Source organism: Cetorhinus maximus, chromosome 2, assembly GCF_964194155.1.
Source record: "Cetorhinus maximus chromosome 2, sCetMax3.hap1.1, whole genome shotgun sequence".
NCBI lineage: Eukaryota > Metazoa > Chordata > Chondrichthyes > Lamniformes > Cetorhinidae > Cetorhinus > Cetorhinus maximus.
In genome coordinates, this window is record NC_135880.1 from 140,070,887 (window position 1) to 140,094,225 (window position 23,339).

General features: G+C 45.2%; 1 protein-coding gene across 1 annotated transcript in view; it reads right to left on the bottom strand.

The window, feature by feature from the left end:
* Positions 1-23,339, bottom strand: part of LOC144690660 (neuromedin-K receptor-like) — a 116,670-nt gene that overhangs the window by 38,144 nt on the left and 55,187 nt on the right. Inside the window, exon 2 of the mRNA XM_078558382.1 lies at positions 7,783-7,959. Coding sequence (XP_078414508.1) covers positions 7,783-7,959 — 177 coding nt within the window. The remainder of the gene's footprint in view (positions 1-7,782; positions 7,960-23,339) is intronic.

The following is a 23,339-nucleotide window of genomic DNA, read 5'->3' on the forward strand; positions in this document are numbered from 1 at the left end:
GGTCCTTGTAGAATCCAAACTGAGCTTCAGTGAGCAGGTTATTATTGTGTAAATGTCACATGGTAGAACTTTCAAGATACCTTCCATCACTTTGGTGTTGATTGAGAAGAGGCTGATGGAGCTGTAATTGGCAGGATTGGATTTGACCTTTTTGTAGACAGGACATACTTGGAACATTTTCCACATTGTTGGGTAGATGCCAGTGTTGTGTACGGAAACAGTTTGGCTAGGGGCGTGGCTAGTTCTGGAGTGCAAGTCTTCAGTACTATTGCCGGAATGTTGTCAGGGCCCAAAGCCATTTTGCACTCCATGGGCTCAGTTCTTTCTTGAGAGAACCTGGAGTGAATCGACTTGACTGAAGACTGGCAACTATGATGGTGGGGACCTCAAGGCAAGGCCGAGATGGATCATCCCATCAGCACTTTAGTCTGAAGATGATTGTAAACGCTTCAGTCTTGTACTTTACACTCACATGTTGTGCTCCATGATCTATGAGGATAGGGATGCTTTTGGAATCTCCTCCTCGAATTAACTGGTTAATTTTCCACCACCATTCATGACTGGATGTGGCAGGACTGCAAAGCTTTGATCTGAACCATTGGTCACGGATCACTTAGGTCTGTCTGACACATGCTGCTTCTGCTGTTTAGCTTGCATGTACTCCTTTGTTGTAGCTTCATTAGGTCCATGCTGCTGCATTTGAGACCTTTGCCTTCCATGAACATGTAGCAAAAATTTGGGACCTTCGAATTTCAAAAGCTACCAACAGGCAAGACTTTACATGGGGAGGACAAATTAGTAAAATTTCCCCCATTCATCCCAATTGCCCTTAACCAAAGGGTAAATTGCACTGAAGCAGAACTCATAAAATCTGCTCCATACTATTCGGAGAACGCAGGACACATCCTGAACAATCTGTATCATATTATTAATGAAAGTCTTAAGGAACCCCAATGAAATTCTGTGATGTGATATTTTGAAAAAGAATGTGTAGTTTGCAACAAAAGCTAATTCACTTGTATTAGTGCACAGTACAAATTGAACATATTTATTTAAGAAAAAATGCTGCATGCACTTGTCAATGTGAAGAATTGAACTAATTAAAACATTTCATGATCAGAGCTCGGGGATTTGCTAAGAATGCAGACTCCAGGAAACATGCATTGTGAAGAGATTCAAGCTTTCAGAGAGCAAGTTTCCCGCTACTGTGTGGGGAAAGACTAATTCAGCCATGGCTCAGCAACTGCACTTTTGCCTCTAAGCCAGAAGGCCATGGGTTGAAATATTACTGCAGATACTTCAGCACATAACCTAGGCTGACTGTACTTCAGTACAGCATTGAGAGCACACTGCACTATCAGAAGTTCCACCTTTTGGGTTAAACTAAGATCTCACCTGCCCTCTTAGGAGGATGTAAATGATTACATTAAATAATGTGAAAAGAAGGGCATTTTGACCAACATTTATCTCTCAACCAATGCCACCTAAACAGATTATCTGACTATTTATCTCATTGGTATTTGTGGGATCTTGCTGTGCGCAAATTGACTGTGCAATTCCCACATTACAACAGTGATCACACTTCACTTTACAGGCTATAGTGCATTTTGGGATATCTTGGGGATGTGAAAGGTGCAATATAGATTCTCCCCCAATGCCGTCTTTGGGGAGTCAGCTGGTGGAGCGTGCCTTGCAGTGTTCCGATGGGAGCTCTGGTGGATTTTGAAGGTCAGGTATCAACAGCATTCAGCTCGCAGAAACCAAACACCCTGGGTCAGGATCACCAAAATACCAGGCACACCAGCCAATCTATGGATTAGAAGAAGGGTGGTCCATAGAAGTGCAAGGTGGACAGCGACTGATTTCACAGAAGCGTACTTGTAATGGAGAGTGGGTCAGTGAATCAGCGCACTGATTTCCCAATGGCAGATCATGGTGATTGAGAATTCAAACCAGGTGTTGGATGAAGCTTTTGAAGTTCAACACCTTAAGAAGGGGAAGACAACCTTGTCAGCTAATAGAGTTGACATTGCAAAACAGTGGTGGGATATAGAATGTAAACCTAATTGCAAAGAAATCTAATTACTTATTTTCATCAAATAATTCACCAAACATAAAATCACCTTCATACAAAATCTGTTGTCCTAACTGTAAAAGTCAACAAAATTTGACAAATTCTACAAGGTTAAGAAGACTGTTGTATTTGTACCCAATGGTCTCAAAAGAATGGCCAAGGCAAAATAATGAAGGCAATGGTCACAGCAAAGGCAATGAACTCCAGTAACATCCCAGCTGTAGTGCTGAAGACTTGTGCTCTAAAACTAGCCGTGCTCCTAATCTAGTCTGCTCCATGACAGCTAAAACATTGGGATCTACCCAGCAATGTGGAAAATTACCCGGGTATGTCCTGCCCTCAAAAAGCAGGACAAATCAAATCCGGCCAATTACCAACTCATCAGCCTACTCTCAATCATCAGCAAAGTAATAGAAAGTGACATTGAAAGTGCTATCAAGCGGCACTTACTCAGCAACAACCTGCTTCTTAATGCTTAATTTGGGTTCCACCAGGGCCACTTGGCTCCTGACCTCATTACAGCATAGTTCCGAAGGCAGACAAAAGAGCTGAACTTGAGGTGAGGTGAAAGTGACTGTTCTTGACATCGAGGCAGCATTTGACCAGGGGTGGCATCAAGGAGCCTAAGTAAAACTGAAGTCAATGGGAATCAGGGGGAAAACCCTACACTGGTTGGAGTCATACCTAGCACGAAGGAAGATGGTTGTGTTTGTTAGAAGCTAATCAGCTCAGCCCCAGCACATCATTGCAGGTGTAACTCAGGGTACAGCCCTAGGCCCAACCATCTTTAGTTGCTTCAGCAGTGACCTTCCCTCCATCCTAAAGGCCAGGAGAGGATATTTTTGTTGATGGCTGCACAATGTTCTGTACCATTCACAACTCCTTAGATACTGAAGCAGTCCATGCCCACATGCAGCAAGAACTGGACAACATTCAGATTTGAACTGATAAGTGACAAGTAAGACTCATGCCACACAAGTGCCAGGAAATGACCATCTCCAACAAGAGAGAATCTAACCATCTCTCCCTGGCATTCACAGCATCACCATCACTAAAATCCCCCACTATCAAGATCCACGGGGTTACCATGGGCTAGAAACTTAACTGTACCAGCCTTGTAAATACTGTGGCTACAAGAGCAGGTCAGAGGCAGGGCTTCTGTGGTGGATAACTCATCGCCTGACTCCCCAAAGTCTGTCCACCATCTACAAGGCACAGGTCAGGAGTGTGATGGAGTACTCCCTACTTGCCTAGATGAGTGCAGCTTCAATACGCTCAGGAAGCTTGACACCCTCCAGGGCAAACCAGCCCACTTGATTAGCATCACACTCAAAACTTTAAACATTCGTAAAGCATCTACAAGATACAATGCGACAACTCGCCAAGGGTCCTTTGGCATCGCCTTCATACTCGTGATCTCTACCACATAGAAAGACAAGGATAGCAGGTACCTGGGAGCACGGCCACCTGCAAATTACTGTCTAAATTGCACACCTGTCACTCTTTCAATAGACAGGCTTGTGCACTGCGGCAGTTTACTGGGGTATTTTAGAAAGATTTCCAATTGGCAGAAAATCTCACCTAAATTGCAAGAAACTGATGAAGTCATGTTGATATTCAAACAGGAAGGAATTGCCTGCCAATCACCTGAGAGGAGTGAGGCAGCTGGACAGGGATGAGGAAGCCAGCAGTGTCATAAGAGCTGAGCTTTACATGAAACTATTTCAAACCCAGTTGTCAATTCCTCCTATTGCAATGCAAACAATGCACTGGTGTTCGATGACGATTGCACAGTGCTCAATCCCATTCGTAAGACCTCAGATAATGAAGCAGTCAATGTCTACATCCAGCAAGTGCTCTGTATCATTTGTGAGAACAAAGGTTCAAAAATAACCCAAGGACTGTGGGAACATTTGTCAGGATTGAAATGCAAAAAAACAGGTTTGTCTGTTTCCCCCAGGCTTTATTTAGTTCATTATTTCCACCATAACAATCATCCACAAGCAACTTATTTTAAACTTTTGGCAGATTTTATATTCCCGTAAGCATTGGTAGGTCACAGGAAACGGGACCTTTTCAAGCTGACGTGAATTCAAGTTGTATATTTATTCCAGAACTTTCCCCAATGTCAAAACAGGTCAACGAAACTGCTTCCTGTGACAACTGAATTCCATTGAATAAATCCCCTGGCAGCCTGATTGCCCTACCTTGGGGAATGGTTTATCAGGCAACAAAGAATGCCTCAATAAATTTGGGGTTTGGGGGCGTCATTGTCAAAATGAGTGTTGATTGGAGATGGAAACGTGTGTAGAGTTGTCTTTTTAGGATCTTTTTATGATATTTTTGTATGATGTTAAGTTGTCTTTTTGTGCCAAGGCAAAATTGCAAAGTATGATGGTTAAGCTTGCGCAGAAAATGTCAAGATTTGATTGTTAAATGCCAGCTGTGGTTGTAATATGGTTAAGCAAGCTGTGGTAAAGAGAGAAGTAGTTAAGCATATGACAAACTTAAACATGGTCTGTCTAACCCCTTATGTTGAAATAGCAATTATGTGGTATTCTGATTTATGACACGTTGAAGTTTAGGGGACAAGTCAAGTAGAGAAGTGAATTAATAGTTTATGTGTATCAATGTCTTGAGAGAGCAAATGTGGTTTACATATCTTGCAAAATGTTTAGAATTTGTTGTACTAAAAAATGCTTTGAAATGCGATGCAGAATTGTGACCTTTGGAACCTTTTGCAAGAAGCGTTAAAAGAACAGCGAAAACTTGTGAGGGTCTCTGGAATGAAGTGAAAAGAGATTATGACATCAGACTAAGCCAATCACGTCACAGAGATTGGGATATGTCCTAACATGGTAGACCAACTGAAAAAGTGGATAAAAACTGGGGTGCTTCGAGATTTTGGTGCACACCAATAGAAGAAGGATCAAAGACCTTCAGTCACCAGAGCACTTGTCACACATAATCATGGTATGTACCTGTGTGGTCCTTAATCATTCATGAACGTGTCCTAAATCTACAAAGCTAATACATGGGTTAAATTGGATAAGCCTCCAAAATGGATGTGGGTTAATCGCATATCAACTCAGATAGCCTCATCCACTAAATTAGCTAGACCTCAATCCACACCTACCAAAAATCTGTATCAATCAGCACTCAACCATTCAGTTTAAATGCATTAACTCACTCTGACACTCTTTGCATTGTTGTAAGGTTCACATCTACAGCTCACACACTCTGGCAGCTATTCAGCAATGTCAGCCTCATTACCCGATCTTATTGTGTGAAACTCACTGACATGCTTCCCTCTTTCTTGCAGAAGAAGATGGCCTATAACAGCAGGCAATTGGAAAGATCTGAAGGAAGATATGCAGGCTGAATGTTTGAATCCCGAAGGAGGAGATAGTGCTGGCCATCATGGGAAGGGGCATTGCTGAGAGCATGGTCACTGGTGGGCATTAAGCGATTGGTGCTGAGGAAATCTACACACCTAATCATTCTTCTCTCACCTCATTTCTCCCTCATCCCTCAATCTCTTCTGACTCAAAAGCTGCAGAGTGTGGAAGAACAAACTTCTTCCTTTCTCTTCACCCCTCACCACAACTCAATTCTATTCCCCTCTCATTTCAGGTACCCAAGAAGTGGAACCTGCCCAGTCAGTGGCGAAAGAGGAAGAAGGCAGTGAAGATGACGAGACACTGTCACTCGATCTGATATTCGCAGCTGCCAGCTCAGAGACTGAGCACATTTTAGAAGTTTTGGCTAGAGGATTTGCACATGGTGAGACACTGGGCACAATTTCACGGGTGCCAGGTGGGGTGGGGGAGGTGCGAGGGTGGGGGGTGGGGGAGGATTGCACAAGTGCCAGCCTACTGAAGATCAAAGTCACACGCCAGTTCTGTTATAGACGAGTCAGATGAGAACTTCAATGGGCTACAGAAGAGGCTTGATGTATGTACATAATCAAATGCTTGGTGCATTGGAAAGACTACCAGTAAGCCTGTGCACAGTGTCAAGGATTACAGAGGAACCCAGCTCCGCCTGGCACAGGGATTTGCGGTGAGCTTTTAAATGATCCTTTCCAATATGGAATGGGTGGTCACTCCATTAGCACGATACAGTGTCTGATGGCCACTGTCACAGCTTCGATTGCAACACAAACAAGGTCAGCATTTGTTGCCCATCCCTAATTGTCCTTAAGAAGGTGATGGTGAGCCAACTTCTTGAACTGCTGCAGTACAGATTGTGCATCGGTGGTGGAGGGAGTGAATGTTTAAGGTGGTGGATGGGGTGCCAATCAAGCGGGCTGCTTTGTCCTGGATGGTGTCGAGCTTCTTGAGTGTTGTTGGACTGCACTCATCCAGGCAAGTGGAGAGTATTCCAAAATACTCCTGACTTGTGCTTTGTCGATGGTGGACAGGCTCTGGGGGAATCAGGAATTCCCAGCCTCTGACTGCTTTTGTCACCACAGTATTTATATAGCATTTATATGCTGGTGAATGGGGAGGTGTGGTTGAGATTACTGGTACTGCCCATGAATTATTTGATCATATAATGTCCAGGCATGAATGAACTGTCTATATTGTAGCCTCCCTTCATCGTCCTGCTGCATTTCCTCATTCTTCAATTCCTGCTCTTCTTCCGCAGCTTCTTGTCTGACAGGTGGTGGAAAGGGTTGTTCCCTCATAATGGCTAGATTGTACATCTTGCAAAAGCTGCTACAAATCTTGGTATCCACTCAATTAAGTATTGCAGAGCTCCTCCAGAGCAGTCCAACATTGTTTGAGGATATAAATGGTGGATGCCTACTGTGCCCTCAATCTGCAGACAGCGCTTCATCTCCACAAGGACTCTGTGGCAGTCAATCCTACCAATACTGTCTTTGTTTCATTAAACAGGTTGTGACTGAAATCTGCCAACTGCTGTAGCCACAACTGCAACCTCAAAGCAGCACAAGGACTGCATCATCTGTAGCTGTCAAACTGATTCTGCCTTTGACCTGCTGTGGTGAATTAAAAGTAGGTGGCACTGAGGACTGCCACAGAATGGAGAAATATGTTAATAGATAGACAAAGAAAACTAAAGCCATAAGTTGATCATTTCACTCAGAGGCCTTTAGGATATCTAATTGGACATGTGGAAGTGTCTACATTGGCTTTTAACATAATCAATTCTCAGGACTGCTGGCAAGGCTGGCATTTATTTCTCAACCCTAGTTGATCCTCAGGAGATAATGGTGGCCTTCTTCTTGAACCACTGCTTCCACAGTGCAATTAGATATGGATTTTCATGATTCTGACCCAGCCACAAAAAAAGAACATTGAAATGTCCCAGTCAGGTTGGTGCATGACTAGGATTGTGGTGCATCATTGGCTTACAGCAGAGGGAGTGTCACTGAGGGTTGAATGGTAATATATCCAACCTGGCCTGCTTGATGTTGACACTGGCTACCTGAAATGGGATAATGTTCCATTCACCCCCACTTTGCCACAAATGACAGTAGTGAAATTGGAAGTGTCTGCATCTGGAACCCAGGTGTGTCAGTGTTTTTTGTATTAGTCCAAAGAAAGACTCATTAAAGCCTTAATGCTCAACATCTCCAACTTAATCATTATTGTCTGCTTATTCCAAGCGTTGCTATACGTAGGATTAGTATCATTGCTTAGCTTACAGTATACTCATGTAAGCTGTCAGCTCACACTTACATGAAGTTTCCTGGCCAGTTCAAAAGGCAGAGGACTCGCCCTGGCTGATGCTTGGTTTCGGAGTAATAGCACTGAGGGAACGCAAGAATAACAGCCAGGCTCCAAATGCTTGCAATGATGACTTTAGTTGCGGTTGCTGACAGTCTTGGCTGTAAAGGATGTATGATGGCCATATACCTTCAAAAAAAGAAAAGAAAATTAATCAATTACACTTATCTACAGTGAATTTGGTAGATTACATTCATTAAATTCCCTACATTTATAGAGAATAACTTTCTCTTGATTATTTTTTCTGGGAATTGCCATTGGAATTTTCACACTATTAAATTCAATGGGGCTCATTTTCTTCATCTTCTATCTGGAGGCAAGTTGAGTGAACTCTTCCTGATCTGAGCATCGTCCCTCCAATGTGGGTTCAGTCATTCCCAAAGGCCCATCATACTGCAGGCTGACCTCTGACAGGGCCTTGCTCCTGAGAACTGGGCCAGAATTGCCACTATGAGGAAACTACAGCAGGAGGAAACATGGCAGCCAATTTGCGCAGAGCAAGAACAACGTGATCAGATGACCTGTTTTAGTGATATTGCTTGAGGGGTAAAGATTAGCCACGACCCTGAGAGAATTCCCCTGCTCTTCTTCAAAATAGCACCATGGGATCTTTTACATCTTCCTGAGAGAGTGGATGGGGCATCAGTTTAACATTTACATCAGAAAGACAACAGCTGCAACAGTGCAGCACTCCCTCCCTACTACAGGAATTCAGTTTACATTTTGTGCTCAAGTCCTTGGAGTAGGAATTGAACCAACAACCTTCTAGCCCCAAGGTAACTGTGCTCTGGCTGGCAGTTAAGAAATCAAAAATGATAGGTGCCTTTCAAAAAGTATAATATCAGATGTGAAACTCTTCGAAGGCACTTCTGAGATCCATAAGAAGCTTGTATGAATGTAAAGCTTTCTTTCAGCACAATCCTAGTAAAAACTAATCTAAGGCTCAGCTACCAAGTGATTAGTCTCCAGGATTTTTTGAAACATGGAAACTGAAAGGACAACAGCAACAGTTTGCACCTGCTACATTAAAAAAAAACCAGGGGAAATAGATGCCAATTCATCCAAGGAAAAAGTAGGATCAGAGGTCAAAAGCTTGGTTGAAGAATAGGTTTATAGAAACCTTCTAAATAAGTACAGAGACATGTAGGCACAATTGGCGGAATTGTCCCAGACTTGCACTCAGTGCAGTAGTGGGCGGGGAAAACGATGTTTTACCCGTCGGCCGCAGTGGCCGCATCGCCCTGAACCCGCTGCATTAATCATGCATTCCCAAGAAACACGCTGTTTCCATGGCTTGGTGGGCTCTCATTTGACCACCAGGTCATCACCTCGCTGCTTCATTATGCCGGATGCCACATTTAAAATACAGCAATGCTTCCAGCCAGGACTGCTACACAGAAGGCAGAATGGCCCCGAAAGGCAAAAAGACTGCAGCCCCCCCCGGTTCAATGACACATCCCTCCAGCGCCTTTTGGATGCTGTGGAGGTCCCCCGTGAGGTCCTTTACCACCACCCTAAATGCAGAAGGAGCAACAGCATCACCAATCCAGCATGGGAGGTGATGGCAGTGGTGGTCAGCGCCAATGCCCTGCAAAAGGACAGCCAAAAAAGCATGAATGCTCTCATCCGTTCCACCAGGGTAAGTCACTCTTCTCATCGCTCTCAACTCACACACTCACAAGCCCATCACACGTCCACAGGGATCTCACACCTCAAGGGATGCCACCACTAACTCTCACACACACCCTCACATCTCCATCGGGCTCATATCCTCTCAAGTTCATGTCCTCATCCTGTCCATGGCTGCGCTCACCACACAAACATTCCATGCAGTGCCTGTGTCCTGCTCACACTCTCTCCATCTGTTTCCATGCAGGAGAAGCCCACCCACATCAGCAGGAAGAGGTCCCAGCTGGGGGTGGAGTGGCCCACATTAGGCCCCTCACTCACTTTGAGGGGCATGCCAACGCACTGGCTGGTGAGGACATGGACTGTACCTGTGGCAATGGTGAGGTCGGCAGCGAACACCTTGGTAAGGATCCTGCACCACATCATTCCTCTCTCAACTCAACTGTGAGTTCTCTCTCTCCTGCTTTTGACTGTGCTGCCATGCACTAATTATCTCTACCTTGGTTCACAGGGAGCTCTGCCAAGTGACCGACACCCTCAGCCAGACAGTCCCTCAGCTCCATCCAGGTCCTCATCTCAAGTCAAGAGCTGGAAATAAGCAGCCTGGAAGACCCATCACAGCACTTACCCACAGTCTCCACCAGTGCAGAGACACACGCCTCAGTGGGACCTAGATCTACAGCAGGCTCGGTTTTACATCTAGTGGTCCGCATGGATACAAGTCTGCAGCAGGAGGAAGCAGGTTCAACTGAACTCCCCGGTACTCGGAGGACTGCTGGGGAAGAGGCATCTGTGAGGCCCGAGTCAGACAACGAACCTCTGGATTTGGCCTTTCAACTCATCCTGGAGAGTCAGCAGAAGGCGGGGGAACAGCACACAGAGCTGTTGGAAGCCCTCAACAGAGTGGCACACGAGTCAGAGGAGTGTGTGTGCCTGCTCTCTGATGAAACGGTGCCCACATGTGTGCATATGGAGGTCTCCATGGGGAGAATGGCGGACACCATGGAGACCCTGGTCCAGCAGAACGTGGGGATGTGTGCAGACTTGCAATCCATCGCGGGAACCATGGGTGAGTTCTTGAAGTAGCAAAGCGAGAAGGAAAATGGGGCACCTCGACATCCCTCCAGGTGCTGCTTCCCCTCAAGGAGTCAGGCCGGGTCCCCCGGGCACCCAAAGGGACGAGGAGTGGCTGCTGGACACTCCTGGGTCATCCACTCTAGAATCTCAGAGGCTGTCCTCTCCCTCTGAGTCCACTTTGGCTGTGAGCCCCCCCTCAACCTCATCCTCTGCCACAGTGGCTCCTCTGCCACTGCAGAGGGAGCGGCCGGCCAACGAGTGATTCTGGAGGGAGAAATGTGTGTGGCAGGGCCTTTCGGAGCCTCGTGCAAGCACTCTCCCACGCACACAAATCCTTCCCGTATCACACTCGCCTCAATGCCCTGAGCATTTTCAGTGCTGCCTGCTGGGGTTCGCTTTCAGTTGTCCATCTGAGCTGCATCTCCGCCCACCCACTGACCACACTCTCATGCAGCACCTGATCTCACCCACCACAACTCTCGGTTCACTTTCAATTTGGACAGCTTGGTGGCGTTTCAGTATTTCATTCACTCCCCTGTCCTTTCCCCTCCCCAAGTCATTCATTCCCTTTCCTTCATCACTGCTGAATCACCCTGGCATCATCTTCCACCTCCCCTACCGGACACCACCCTTTTCCTTCGGAGATGCTCAGGTGAACGTGCACGTTCCCTTCCTTCCCGAAAATCCCACCCCCATCCACATTAACCTCCTCGACCTCCTTCTTTCCACCCCCAGGGTCCGTGTCTGCCTCAGAGTCCCCACTAACCACTCTCACCATCCCTTCTATCACTACCATAGAACCCTCACCCTCCCACCCTTCCGCCTCACTCTGCCCTCAGTCATTCTCACCATTCCCTCGTTCCACACCCACCCTCAGTTTGGTCACCAGGAGACAGTCATGGACTCATCAGAGCCCTCCCTTGCACGTTCACCTGGACATCGCCCCCCTCCAGACCCATTCCCCCTTCCAGACCCCTTCCTCCCTTGGGGTCAGTTGCCCTCTGGACCCCCCCACCCTTAGTTCCCCCCCCCCAACCACCACCACCGGACCACCCCCACCCCACCCCCACCCCAACTTAATCCTTCCCCCTTCCTGACTCTTTCAGGCACCCTTACTTCTTCCCCTAGCCTTACTTCTTCCTCCAACCTTACTACTTCTCCCATCCCAACTCCTTCCTCCAGCCTTACTTCTTCTTCCACTCTTACTCCCTCCTCTCCCCGCACTCCTTCCTCCCCCTGGACTCACTCCCCTCTCTACGCTCCTTCCTCCTCCCCCCCTGACTCCCTCCCCTCTCCGCACTCCTTCTTCTCCCTGGACTTCCTCCCATCTCCACACTGCTTTCCCCCTCTGTACTCCTTGCCTTACGCCTTCCACCCTCCTTATACCTACCTCCCTTGTTACCACCTCCTCCCCGTGTACTCCCTCCCCCCCAAACTCCCCGCCCAACACCTTCGTCCCCCCCCCCACCCCCACCGACCTCATCCCCCCAACACCTCTTCCTCTCCTAGTCAATCCTGGACCTTCCTCTCCCACCCCCCGGCACACCTTTCTCTTCCAAACACAGCTGGAATTTCCTCTCCATCCCCTCGACCATCGTCCGTTGTGAGCAGACCATCAACGGTGACTTTCCAACTTCCATGAGCTGCTTCGCAGCACAGCCATGTCCATGAGAATCCACCCAGCATGCTATGGATGTGCCGTTGCTGTCGGTCCCCAGCTCCTCGGATATCTGTGATGTGAGCAAGGCCCTGGTGGTAAGTCCTAACTTCTGCATGTTACACTTGTTAAGACATGTTCTGTACTGGCGTGCAATCACACCGACGTGGGTGGGTGGGGGCGGATAATTCCGGCAGGCTGGCCTTATAATGATAGGCATATGTATCACAATGAGGTTCCCGATGTCAAATGGTGGGGAACACAACCCACCATCAGCAGGACGAGTGGACAATCACAAACTGGTTTCATGACGTTGTGAAACCGATTTTTGGCCTTCTCGCCATATTGCCTGCTCACGCCACCAAACACACCCGACGCCAGCGGGCATGGGAAAATTCCACCCAATCGGTTTAAGAGTGTGGGAGTTCTAAAGAGGATGCAAAGCAGCTGGAGGATGTGATGCCAATTGTAAGGCAAAGGGATTTGCAACAAACTAAAGTCAGAGAATCAAAGAGTGCACAGGGGTATATAACAGCTGGAGGTTATGGAGTAGAGTAGTAGCCAGATCAGAGAGGGAATTGACGATGGATAAAAGATGTTTGAATTTGACACATTTTGAGATAGGGAGCCAGTATAGATCAGAGGACATTGATGAGGATGAATGGAGCTTAAGTGACAGGATTTGAGCAGCACTGTTTTTGACAAGCTGAAGAATGAGTGACCAGCAAAGATGGCATTGGAGTAATAGAGTCTACAGGTAACAAAAGTTTAGATAGAGGTTTCAGCATGCATAATTTCATATTTTACAGATAACATGAACTTAGGAAAGTAGCAAACAGTTGGAAGGATAGATGAAGTCTTCCGGAGAATATAGACAGACTGATGAAATGTGCAGACACAGAAGGTGAAATTTAATGAGAAGTATGAAGTGATACATTTGATAGGAAGAACGAGGAGAGGCAATATAAACAAAATGGTACAGTTTTAAAGGAGGTGCAAGATCAGAGAGACTCAGGGGTTGTACAGATAGAAACCTTTGGTGGCAGCAGGCTAAGTTTCTAAAGCTGTTAAAAAAGCATATGGAGTCCTTGGCTTTATAAGTCGAGGCACTGAGTAAAAGCAAGGAGGTTATGTTAAATCTTTGTAAAATCACTGGTAATGTCCCAGCTGGAGTTTTGGACACAATTGTAGGAACCCATCTTCATGAAGAATATCATTGTCTTGGAGAGGGTGAGGAAGAAATTTACTAGAATATTTCCAGGGGTGAAGAACTTCAGTTATGTTGAAGACTAGAGGAGCTGGGATTGTTCCCTTTAGAGAAGAGAAAGTTAAGGGAAGATTTAATTCAGGTATTCAAAATCATGGAGGATTTTGATAGAATAAATAAGAATAAACTGTTCTCATTGGCAGAAGAGTCAGCTACTAAATGACACAGATTTAAGGTATCTGGCAAAAGAACGATAAGTGAGATGAAGAAATTTTTTTTCTTTGCGCACTGAATAATTATGATCATGAATGTATCTCCTGAAAGAGTGGCAGATGCAGATTCAACAGTAACTTTCAAAAGGGAACTGGACAAATTGCAGGGCAATGGAGAAAGAGCAGGAGGAGTGGGACTAATTGGATAGTTCTTTCAGAGAGCCAGTACAGACATAATGGGCCGAATGGCCTCCTTCTGTGCTGTAAGGTTCTATGATTCTAAGTTTTGAGGTAAGCTACAGGTGAACAATGTTGCCCAGGTGAAAATAATAAAAGATAGAACTTAAATTTTGGAATTTAGGTTAGAATGAAACCAGATTTCAAGGCTGCATACAATTTAGTTCAAATGAGGAGGTCCCCAGACTCTGCAAAGGGGCAGAGTCATGGCAGGGACTGCAAACAAAGGCTTTGGCGGCCTGATGTTAAGTTGGGAGAAACTGTGATTCTTCCAAGACTTGTCATTGGGCAGGTAATCTGGCAGCACAAAAGTGATCATAGAGTTGAGAATCTGGGTGGAGTGGTAAAATTGTGAGTCCTCAGCTGATCCTGTGCCTGTGGATGTTGTTGCTCAGGGGCAACATGTGGACAGGAAAGAGGAGTGCATCAAGAATAGAACTTTGGGCCTCCTCAGGTGACAGTGCCGGGGAAGTGTGGAAAGAGTTGCCATTGCTGGAGACATGCTGACTGCTATGGGATAGATAAGATTGCAACCAAGTAGTGAAAATATATTTTTCTGGACAAATTGTAATTACTAGATGAAGAGAATTTTAAATTTCCTTTCTTAATAACTGCTTTTAGGGAGTAGATTATAATAGTTTAATCATTACATTTTTTAGAATAAATAAAGGGTAGATAGTAAGTTTGTCTGTGCAAATTGGTCAATTTCCAGTGACTTTAATTGAGTAGCTCTATTCAGGAAGAGAATCTGAGATCTGCCTAGGGCTCAATGAGTTTATCCAGTAAATGAGCCAGGTAAGATTGCAGGTTTTATGCCCAGTGCGCACTATGTTCGGTGATCTCAACTGGGCAGTGAAAAGGATTTAGCTTCAAAACCCTTCAGTGATAGTGGAGACCTGGCTCAAAAAAGGACAGACCTTGGTACTAAATATTCCTGGATTCAAAGTGCTCAGGAAAGACAGGGAATGAAAGAAAGAAGGAGGGATGGCAGTATTGATCAATTATAGTATTACAGTACCAGAGAAAGAGCATGTCCTAGAGGGATCAAGGACAGAATCTATTTGGTTAGAGCTAAGAAACAATAGAGACCATTACACTACAGGGTCTCCAACTAGTGAGAAAGCTAAAGAGGAACAAATTTGCAAGGAAATTACAGAGGTGCAAAAACTATGGAGTAGTTATATTGGGGAAATTTAATTATCCTAAAGGGCAGAGAGGGGAAAATTTCTAAAGTATGTTCAGGAGAATGTGCTGCATTGGTATGCTTCCAGTTCAATGAGGAAGGTGGCAATAGCTGCATCTAGTTCTAGGGAATGAGGTGGGTTAAGTGGATTAAGTGTCAATATGGGAAAAATTTAGGGGGCAGTGATCATAGTATCATAAGGTTTAGGTTAGCTATGAGAAAGGACAAGAAGCAATCCAGAGTGGAAATAATTAATTGGAGGAGGGCCAATTTCAGTGGGATCATATCTGTCCCAGGTAAATTGAAGCCAAATATTGACAGGCATAACTATAATGGAACAATGGGCTGCTTTTAAAGAGGAGACAGTTCGAGTACAGTTGAGGTGCATTCTCCTGAGGGAGAAAGGTAAAACAAATAAATCCAGCGCTCGCTGAATGACAGAAGAGATAGAGCGTAAGATGAAGCAGAAAAAAAGTGCACATGATAGATGCCAGTGAGAACAAGGCTGAATATAGAAAGTTCAGAGGGGAAACAAAAACAAAAAAAAAAATAAGCAAAGCAAAGAGAAGGCACGAGAAGAGACTTAGGCCGGGATTTTCTGGCCCCGTTGCGGGTGGGACCCGCTGTGGGCGAGGCGGTGCCCCAGACAGAAATCCATTGACTTGCAGTGGGACCAGACAATCCTGGCGGTGGGCGGGTGTGGAAAATCCGCCCTTAGAGTCAACGTAAAAGGGAATCCAAAAGTCTTCTATGGGCATATAAATAATAAAGGGTGGTAAATGAGAAGGCCAATTAGGGACCAAAAAAGGGGATTTATACATGGAGACAAAGAGCATGGCAGAGGTACTAAATGACTACTTTTCATCTGAATGTACCAAGGAAATAGATGCTGTCAAAGTCGTAGTGAATGAGGAGGCAGTTGACACACTAGGGGCTAAAAATTAATAAAGGACAGGTAATGGAAAGTGTGGCTGGACTCAAAGTTGATAAGTCACCAGGACCAAGTAAGATGTGTCCGAGGATACTGAGAGAAGTAAGGGTGGAAATTACGGTAGCTTCAATCCTCCTTAAGTACAGGCATGGTGCCAGAGCACTGGACAATTGTGAATGTTACACTCTTATTGAAATGATGGTGCATGGATAAACCCAGCCTCCACAGGCCAATCAGTTTAACCTCAGTGATGACAAAAATTTTAGAAATCATAATCTGGGACAAAATTAACAGTAAATTTAACAAATGTGAATTAATTAAGGAAAGTTAGCACGGGGATTTGTTAAGGGAAATTGACGTATTTAACTAATTTGATTGAGTTTTTGATGAGGTAATGAAGAGGTTTGATGAAGGTACTGCAGTTGATGTGGTACATATGGACTTCCAAAAGGCATCTGATAAATGCCATATAACAGGCTCATCAGCAAAGTTGAAGCCCATGGAATAAAAATGGATGGTAGCAGCATGGATATGAAGTTGGCTGATTGACATGAAACAGAGTGTAGTCATGAATAGTTGTTTTATGGACTGGAGGTAGGAATATAGTGTGGTTCCCCAGGGGTTAGTTTTTCTTGATCTATAGTAATGACCTAAATTTGGCTGTCCAGGCACATTTTCAAAGTTTGCAGTTGATGCAAACAAACAAAACTTGGAAGTGCTGTGAACTGTGAGGAAGATAGTGATAGACCTCAAGAGGAAATAGACCAGCTGGCAGAATAGTCAGATACATGGCAGATGAAATTTAATGTAGAGAAGTGTGAAATGATTATTATGGTTCCCTCTAGGGTGATCGGAAGGAGTAACAAGCCCAGAGAACTATGGATGACCAGAGATATTCAGGATACAATGAGAAGGAAAAGAGAGGCTTTTAGCAGGTACAAGGGGAGCAAATCAGCAGAGGCATTAGTGGAGTACAGAAAGTGCAGGGGGGAGCTTAAGAAAGCATTTAGGAGAGCAAAGAGGGGATATGAGAAAGCTCTGGCTGGTAAAAGTAGGGAAAATCCCAAGATATTCTATAAGTATATCACTGGGAAGAGGATAACCAGGGAAAGAGTAGGTCCCATTAGGGACCAAGGGGGAAATCTATGGGCGGAACTTCACCCAAGAGAATGAGGATGAAGGTATCGAACTCGGGGAGAGAGACTGGGAAATTCTTGAGCAAATTGATATAGGGAGTGACAAGGTATTGGAGGTGTTGGCAGGCTTAAAAGTCGACAAATCTCCAGGTCTAGATGATTTGTGTCCCAGACTGCTGAGGGAGGCAAGGGAGGAGATTGCAGGGACTCTGAACCAAATTTTTAATTCCTCTCTGGCCACGGGGGAGGTGCCAGAGGACTGGAGAACAGCTAATGTGGTTCCGCTATTTAAGAAGGGTTGTACAGATAAGCAAGGGAACCACAGGCCAATGAGTCTCACGTCAATGGTAGGGAAACAATTGGAGAAAATTCTGAAGGAGAGAATCTATCTCCACTTGGAGAGGCAAGGTTTGATCAGGGATAGTCAGCATGGCTTTGTCAGAGGGAGGTTATGCCTAACAAATTTGATTGAATTTTTTGAGGAGGTGACCAGGTGTGTAGATGAGGGTAGTGCAGTTGATGTAGTTTATATGGATTTCAGCAAAGCCTTTGACAAGGTCCCACATGGGAGACTTATAAAGAAGGCAAATGCACAGGGGATACAGGGTAATTTGATAAGGTGGATTCAAAATTGGCTTAGTTGTATGAGACAGCGGGTGATGACAGAAGGCTGCTTTAGTGACTGGAAGCCAGTGTCCAGTGGCGTACCACAGGGATCTGTGCTGGGTCCCCTATTATTCGTCATTTATATAAATGACATAGATGACTATGGGGGGGTAGGATTAGTAAGATTGGCCGGGTGGTTAACAGTGAGGTTGAGTGTCTTGGGCTACAGGAAGATATAGATGGGATGGTCAAATGGGCAGATAAGTGGCAGATGGAATTTAACCCTGAAAAGTGTGAGGTGATACACTTTGGAAGGAGTTATTTGGCAAGGAAGTATTCAATGAACGGCATGACACTAGGAAGTTCTGAGGAACAAAGGGACTTTGGCGTGTGTGTCCATAGATCTCTGAAGGCGGAGGGGCATGTTAGTGGGGTGGTGAAAAAGCCATATGGGACACTTGCTTTTATCAATCGAGGCATAGATTACAAAAATAGGGAGATCATGTTGGAGTTATATAGAACCTTGGTGAGGCTGGGGTGCTGTGTGCAGTTCTGGTCACCACATTATAGGAAGGATGTGATTGCACTGGAGGAGGTACATAGGAGATTCACCAGGATGTTGCCTGGGATGAAACATTTAAGTTATGAAGAGAGGTTGGATAGACTTGGGTTGTTTTCATTGGAGTAGAGAAGACTGAGGAGTGACCTGATCGAGGTGTACAAGATTATGAGGGGCATGGACAGGGTGGATAGGGAGCAGCTGTTCCCCTTAGTTGAAGGATCAGTCACGAGGGGACATAAGTTCAAGGTGAGGGGCAGGAGGTTTAGGGGGGATGTGAGGAAAATGTTTTTTACTCAGAGGGTGGTGACGGTCTGGAATGCGCTGCCTGGGGGGGTGGTGGAGGTGGGTTGCCTCACATCCTTTAAAAAGTACCTGGATGAGCACTTGGCACGTCATAACATTCAAGGCTGTGGGCCAAGTGCTGGTAAATGGGATTAGGTAGGTAGGTCAGGTGTTTCTCACGTGTCGGTGCAGACTCGATGGGCTGAAGGGCCTCTTCTGCATTGTGTGATTCTGTGATTCTGTGATATATTTTGATAGGAAGATTGCTGAAAGTTAATGTAAAATGAAGGATACAATTCTAATGGAGATGCAGGAGCAGAGGGATCTTGGGTTATATGTGCACAAATCATTGAAGGCAGGACATGTTGAGAAAGTGGTTAATAAGGAGGAAGGTTTTCTGGGCTTTACAAATAGAGGCATGGGGTTAAAAAGCATGGAAGCTATGATAAACCTTTATAAAACGCTTGTTCGGCCTCAATTGGAAAATTGCGTTCAGTTTTGGGCACCACATTTTCGAAAGGATGCAAAGACTTTTGGTGCAGAAAAGATTTACAAGAATGTTTCTTGGGATGACAGACTTCAGTTATGAGGGTTTTTTAGTGAAGTTGGAGCTGTTCTCTTTAGAGAAGTGGAGGTTGACAGGAGATATGATGGGCCTGGAAAGAATAGATAGGGAGAAACTATTCCCATTGGCAGAAGGGTCAAGAAATAGAGGACACTGACTTAAGGTGATTTTTGTTTTATTTATCCATTCATGTTATGTGGGCATTGCTGGCTAGGTCAGAATGTATTGTCCATCCCTAATTGCTCTTGAAAAAGTGGTGGTGAGCTCCTTCTTGAACTGCTGCAGTCCAGGTGTTGTAGATACATCCACAGTGCTGTTAGGGAGGGTGTTCCAGGATTTTGACCTAACGACACTAAAGAAATGGCGATATAGTTATAAGTCAGGATGGTGCCTGATTCGGAGGGGAACTTGCAGATGGTGCTCCCATGCATCTGTTGCCCTTGTCCATCCAGGTGGTAGAGCTCATGGGTTTGGAAGGTACTGTTGAAGGAGCCTTGGTAAATTGTTGCTGTACATCTTGTAGATGGAACACACGGCTGCCACTGTGCATCAGTGGTGGTTGGAGTGCAAATCAAGCAGGCTGCTTTGTTCTGGATGGTGTCGAGCTTCTAGAGTGTTGTTGGGGCTGCACCCATCCAGGCAAGTGGAAAGTATTCCATCACACTCCTCACTTCTGCCTTGCAGATGGTGGACAGACTTTGGGGAATCAGGAGGTAAGTTACTCACTTCAGATTTCCCCATATCTGGCCTGCTCTTATAGCCACAGTATTTATATGGCTGGTCCAGTTCATTTTCTGGTCAATGGTAATCCCCAGGAAATTGATAGATTGGAAAAAGAAGCTATGATGACATGGGGAAAACCATTTTTTTAATATGGGGAGTGGTTTGGATCTGGAATGTACTGCCTGAGAGAGTGTGGTGGAGGCAGATTCGCTTTTGGCTTTCAAAAGGAAATTGGATAATTAATGAAAGAAAAAAAATGTGCAGGCTACAGGAAAGAGGAGTGGGACTAGCTGAGTAACTCTGCAGAGAGCTGGCACAAACACAAAGATCCTTCTGTGCTGTAACCATTCTCTGATTCAATGGTTGAGGGCTGTCAATTTTGCTCATTATCCTGTAATCCCCGCTGGAAGTAGGTGTGAGCATCGGTTGAGGACATGATTGGGTTTGGAGGTGATGCTTCAGTGCCGGCACAGAAATAATCACTGTCAGGTCTCATATATGATTAATAGACACTGGCATAAACAATCAATAGGGTCAACAATGTCCTTGGGAGTCTATTCAGCCTTGAGGGACAGGAATGGGGGAAAACAAAATGGGTAAAGAAGACAGGAAACAGAAAACTCCAAATTTTAGCTCCTAAGCTTCTGGAAGCTCTGGCTGGCGGAATGCCAGAACTCTGGCCTCTGAATGCTGGGTTGACATCCAGTGGGGCAGTAAACTCTGATGCAAGCAGTGTGGTGACTTCCCTATTGTCGATTCTTCTGGTCAGCATGTAAGTCAGGCTAAAGATCTGTCTGTGTAAAAAGGGAACATGTAAAAGAATGGAAAAAATCGAGTGGCCCATATACCATTACCTATTGAAGAAGAGGATGAGAAACAAGAGGAGGGGGAAGAGAAAAAGCAGGGAAAGAAGGAAAAGGAAGAAGAAGAAGACAATTGTATATTTACCCAACACCGTTCTAGCATATGCACAAAATCATGGGGGGAGGGGAGGAGCAGGTTCAGGCATCCTGTCTTGAACAAGATGCAACAACCAACCAGGACTGAGGTAGGAGAGTTGTGTGTGGCTGTCAGTTGCATGTTTTGTTTTGTAGGGTTAGCTTTCGTCGCCTAGCAATCCCATTGAGGAACCTCATGAGAGGAACATATATCAGCAATGTAGCAGGAATTTCAAATTATTAATTTCAGTGGTGAAAAATCACACTGAGTGCACTTCACCAGCAAAGAGCAGAAACTCAAGTATCCTCGAGTGTCCGCTTGTTTCAGTTGGCAGCACTTTCACTTTTGATGAAAGGACAGAAAACAGCGAGTTGTTGCAAACGTTTATGACTCAGACCATTGCTTTTTGATGTATAAAATGACTTGAATATTGGAACGTAGGGCAGAATTTTGCCCTTGGTGTGTGGGCTCAGGGGGTGGGTAGTGGCAGTCGGGAGGTCCACCCAGCATGAAGCATGAGCGGCAGTGCTGAGCGCGGCCTGTGAGGGTGGTGGGAGGAGTACGAGCAGGACGAGGCGTGAATGCGTGCTACATAATCTCCCTGAGAGTTGCCTCAGGGAGATGAACTGATTTCAGATTAAAAAATTAAAGATCTTATAAATGTTATGAAACTTGACCCCTCACGTGGCTCTGTCACATGAGCAGGGACATGTTTTTAATTCAAGTGTAAAATTTTTATGTGATTTTTTATTCGCTTCAGGAAACCTCAACCCATGGATGAGGTTTCCTAAAAAATGTAAAGGCCGCTTGGTGTTTTCGCCTGCCCGCCAACTGTTAGGTTGCATGGGCAGCGTAAATTTGAATTTAATTAACTTTCTAATGACCTTAATCGGACTTTTAATTGTCAGAACGAAATATCGCGGGACTGCGCAATGATGTCAGGACGCTTGCCCAACGTCATCGCAAGTCATTTTACATTCGGCCAGGCCGTGCACGTGCAACCTGCCGAGAGTAATTTTCTGCCCATAGAGTAAAATTTAAAAGTTTGTCAATGATACTAAAAATTGGAGGTGTGGCAAATGGCGAGGATGATGCATAGATCTTTGAAGGTGGCAGGACACATTGAGAGAGAAGTTAGTAAAGCATTTAGAATTTTGGGCTTCATAATTACAGGTATTGAGTACAAAAGCAGGGAAGTAATACATGAACTTTTATAAACTCTGGTTAGGCCACTTCTTGTGAGCATTTCTGGTCGCCACAATTTAGGAAGGGTGTGAGAGTCCTTGAGAGGGTGTAGAGATTTACCAGAATGGTTCCAGGGATGAGGGATTTTAGCTACAAGGTTATCTTGGAGAAGCACAGGTTGTTCTGCTTGGAGCAAAGGGAGACTGAGGAGTGATTTGATAGAGCTGTACAAGATTTCGACAGGTTTAAATAAGTTGTAAAGAAGCGTTGCTCCCAATAACTGATGGTACAAGGACTAGGGGACATAGATTTAAGATTTTGGGCAAGAGATGTAGGGGGAATGTGAGGAAGAACTTTTTACGCAGCGAGTGATAATGACCTGGATCTTGTTGCCTATGAGGATGGTGGAAGCAGAGATGATGATAGATTTCAAATGGAAATTGGGTGGGCACTTGTGGGAGATAAACTTGGAGGGCTATGGGGATAAAGTGGAGGAATGGGACTGACTGGATTGCTCTGCAGAGAGCTGGCATGAACTTGATAGCCGAATGGCTTCCTTCTGTGTCTCAATAATGACTCTACCATTTTGTGACTCTAGAAAGCAGGAGATTGAGGATCACAACCTAGTCTGATGACCCAGTGTGGTTCTGAAGGAGTGCCACATTACCATTAATCAGCTGAGACATCTGCTTGCTGAATTGTCACAGCACTATTCAAAGCAAGGAATTCACCTGGTTTAATGTCCAACATTCATCCCCAAATGATCATCAACAGAACTAGATGAACTGATCATTGATCTTGATGCTATCTGTGGGACCTTCATGTCTTGCTGCATTATAGTGATCATCATAATAATGAGTAATTAATTGAGCCCTGGAGATGTTTGCAACAGACATGGTAAGACATTCTAGGATGTGCTTTACGTCTAGCACACCACATCAGAAAAATGCATGTGTGTCCCCAAGTGGAGCACCCACTTCACTAAAGCTGCTTCAAAGTAGATTTGTCTCGTCTTTTATGTCAAACACATAGTGCAAACCTGAGATGATTCTGCCCAAAGTGCATTGGCAGGCGTGAAAAGAGTAATTTTACCCACAATGGTGGGTTTTCACGCCGTGTCGCCCCTTTTCTGTGGTCACGGGAAACATGCCGGATCACTGGCAGCAGGCCTCCGAATGATCTGCCACGCTGTTACCTCACCGCTTCCTCGCGCCGGGCACCATATTTAAAATGCAGCCACGCGCACACTTCTCAATGCTTGCAGCTCAGGTCTGCTCTGCTGAAAACATGGCCCCAAAAGCCAGAAAGAGTGCAGCTCCCCGATTCAGTAACGCATCCCTAGGATGCCTCCTCGACACTGTGGAGGACCACTGCAATG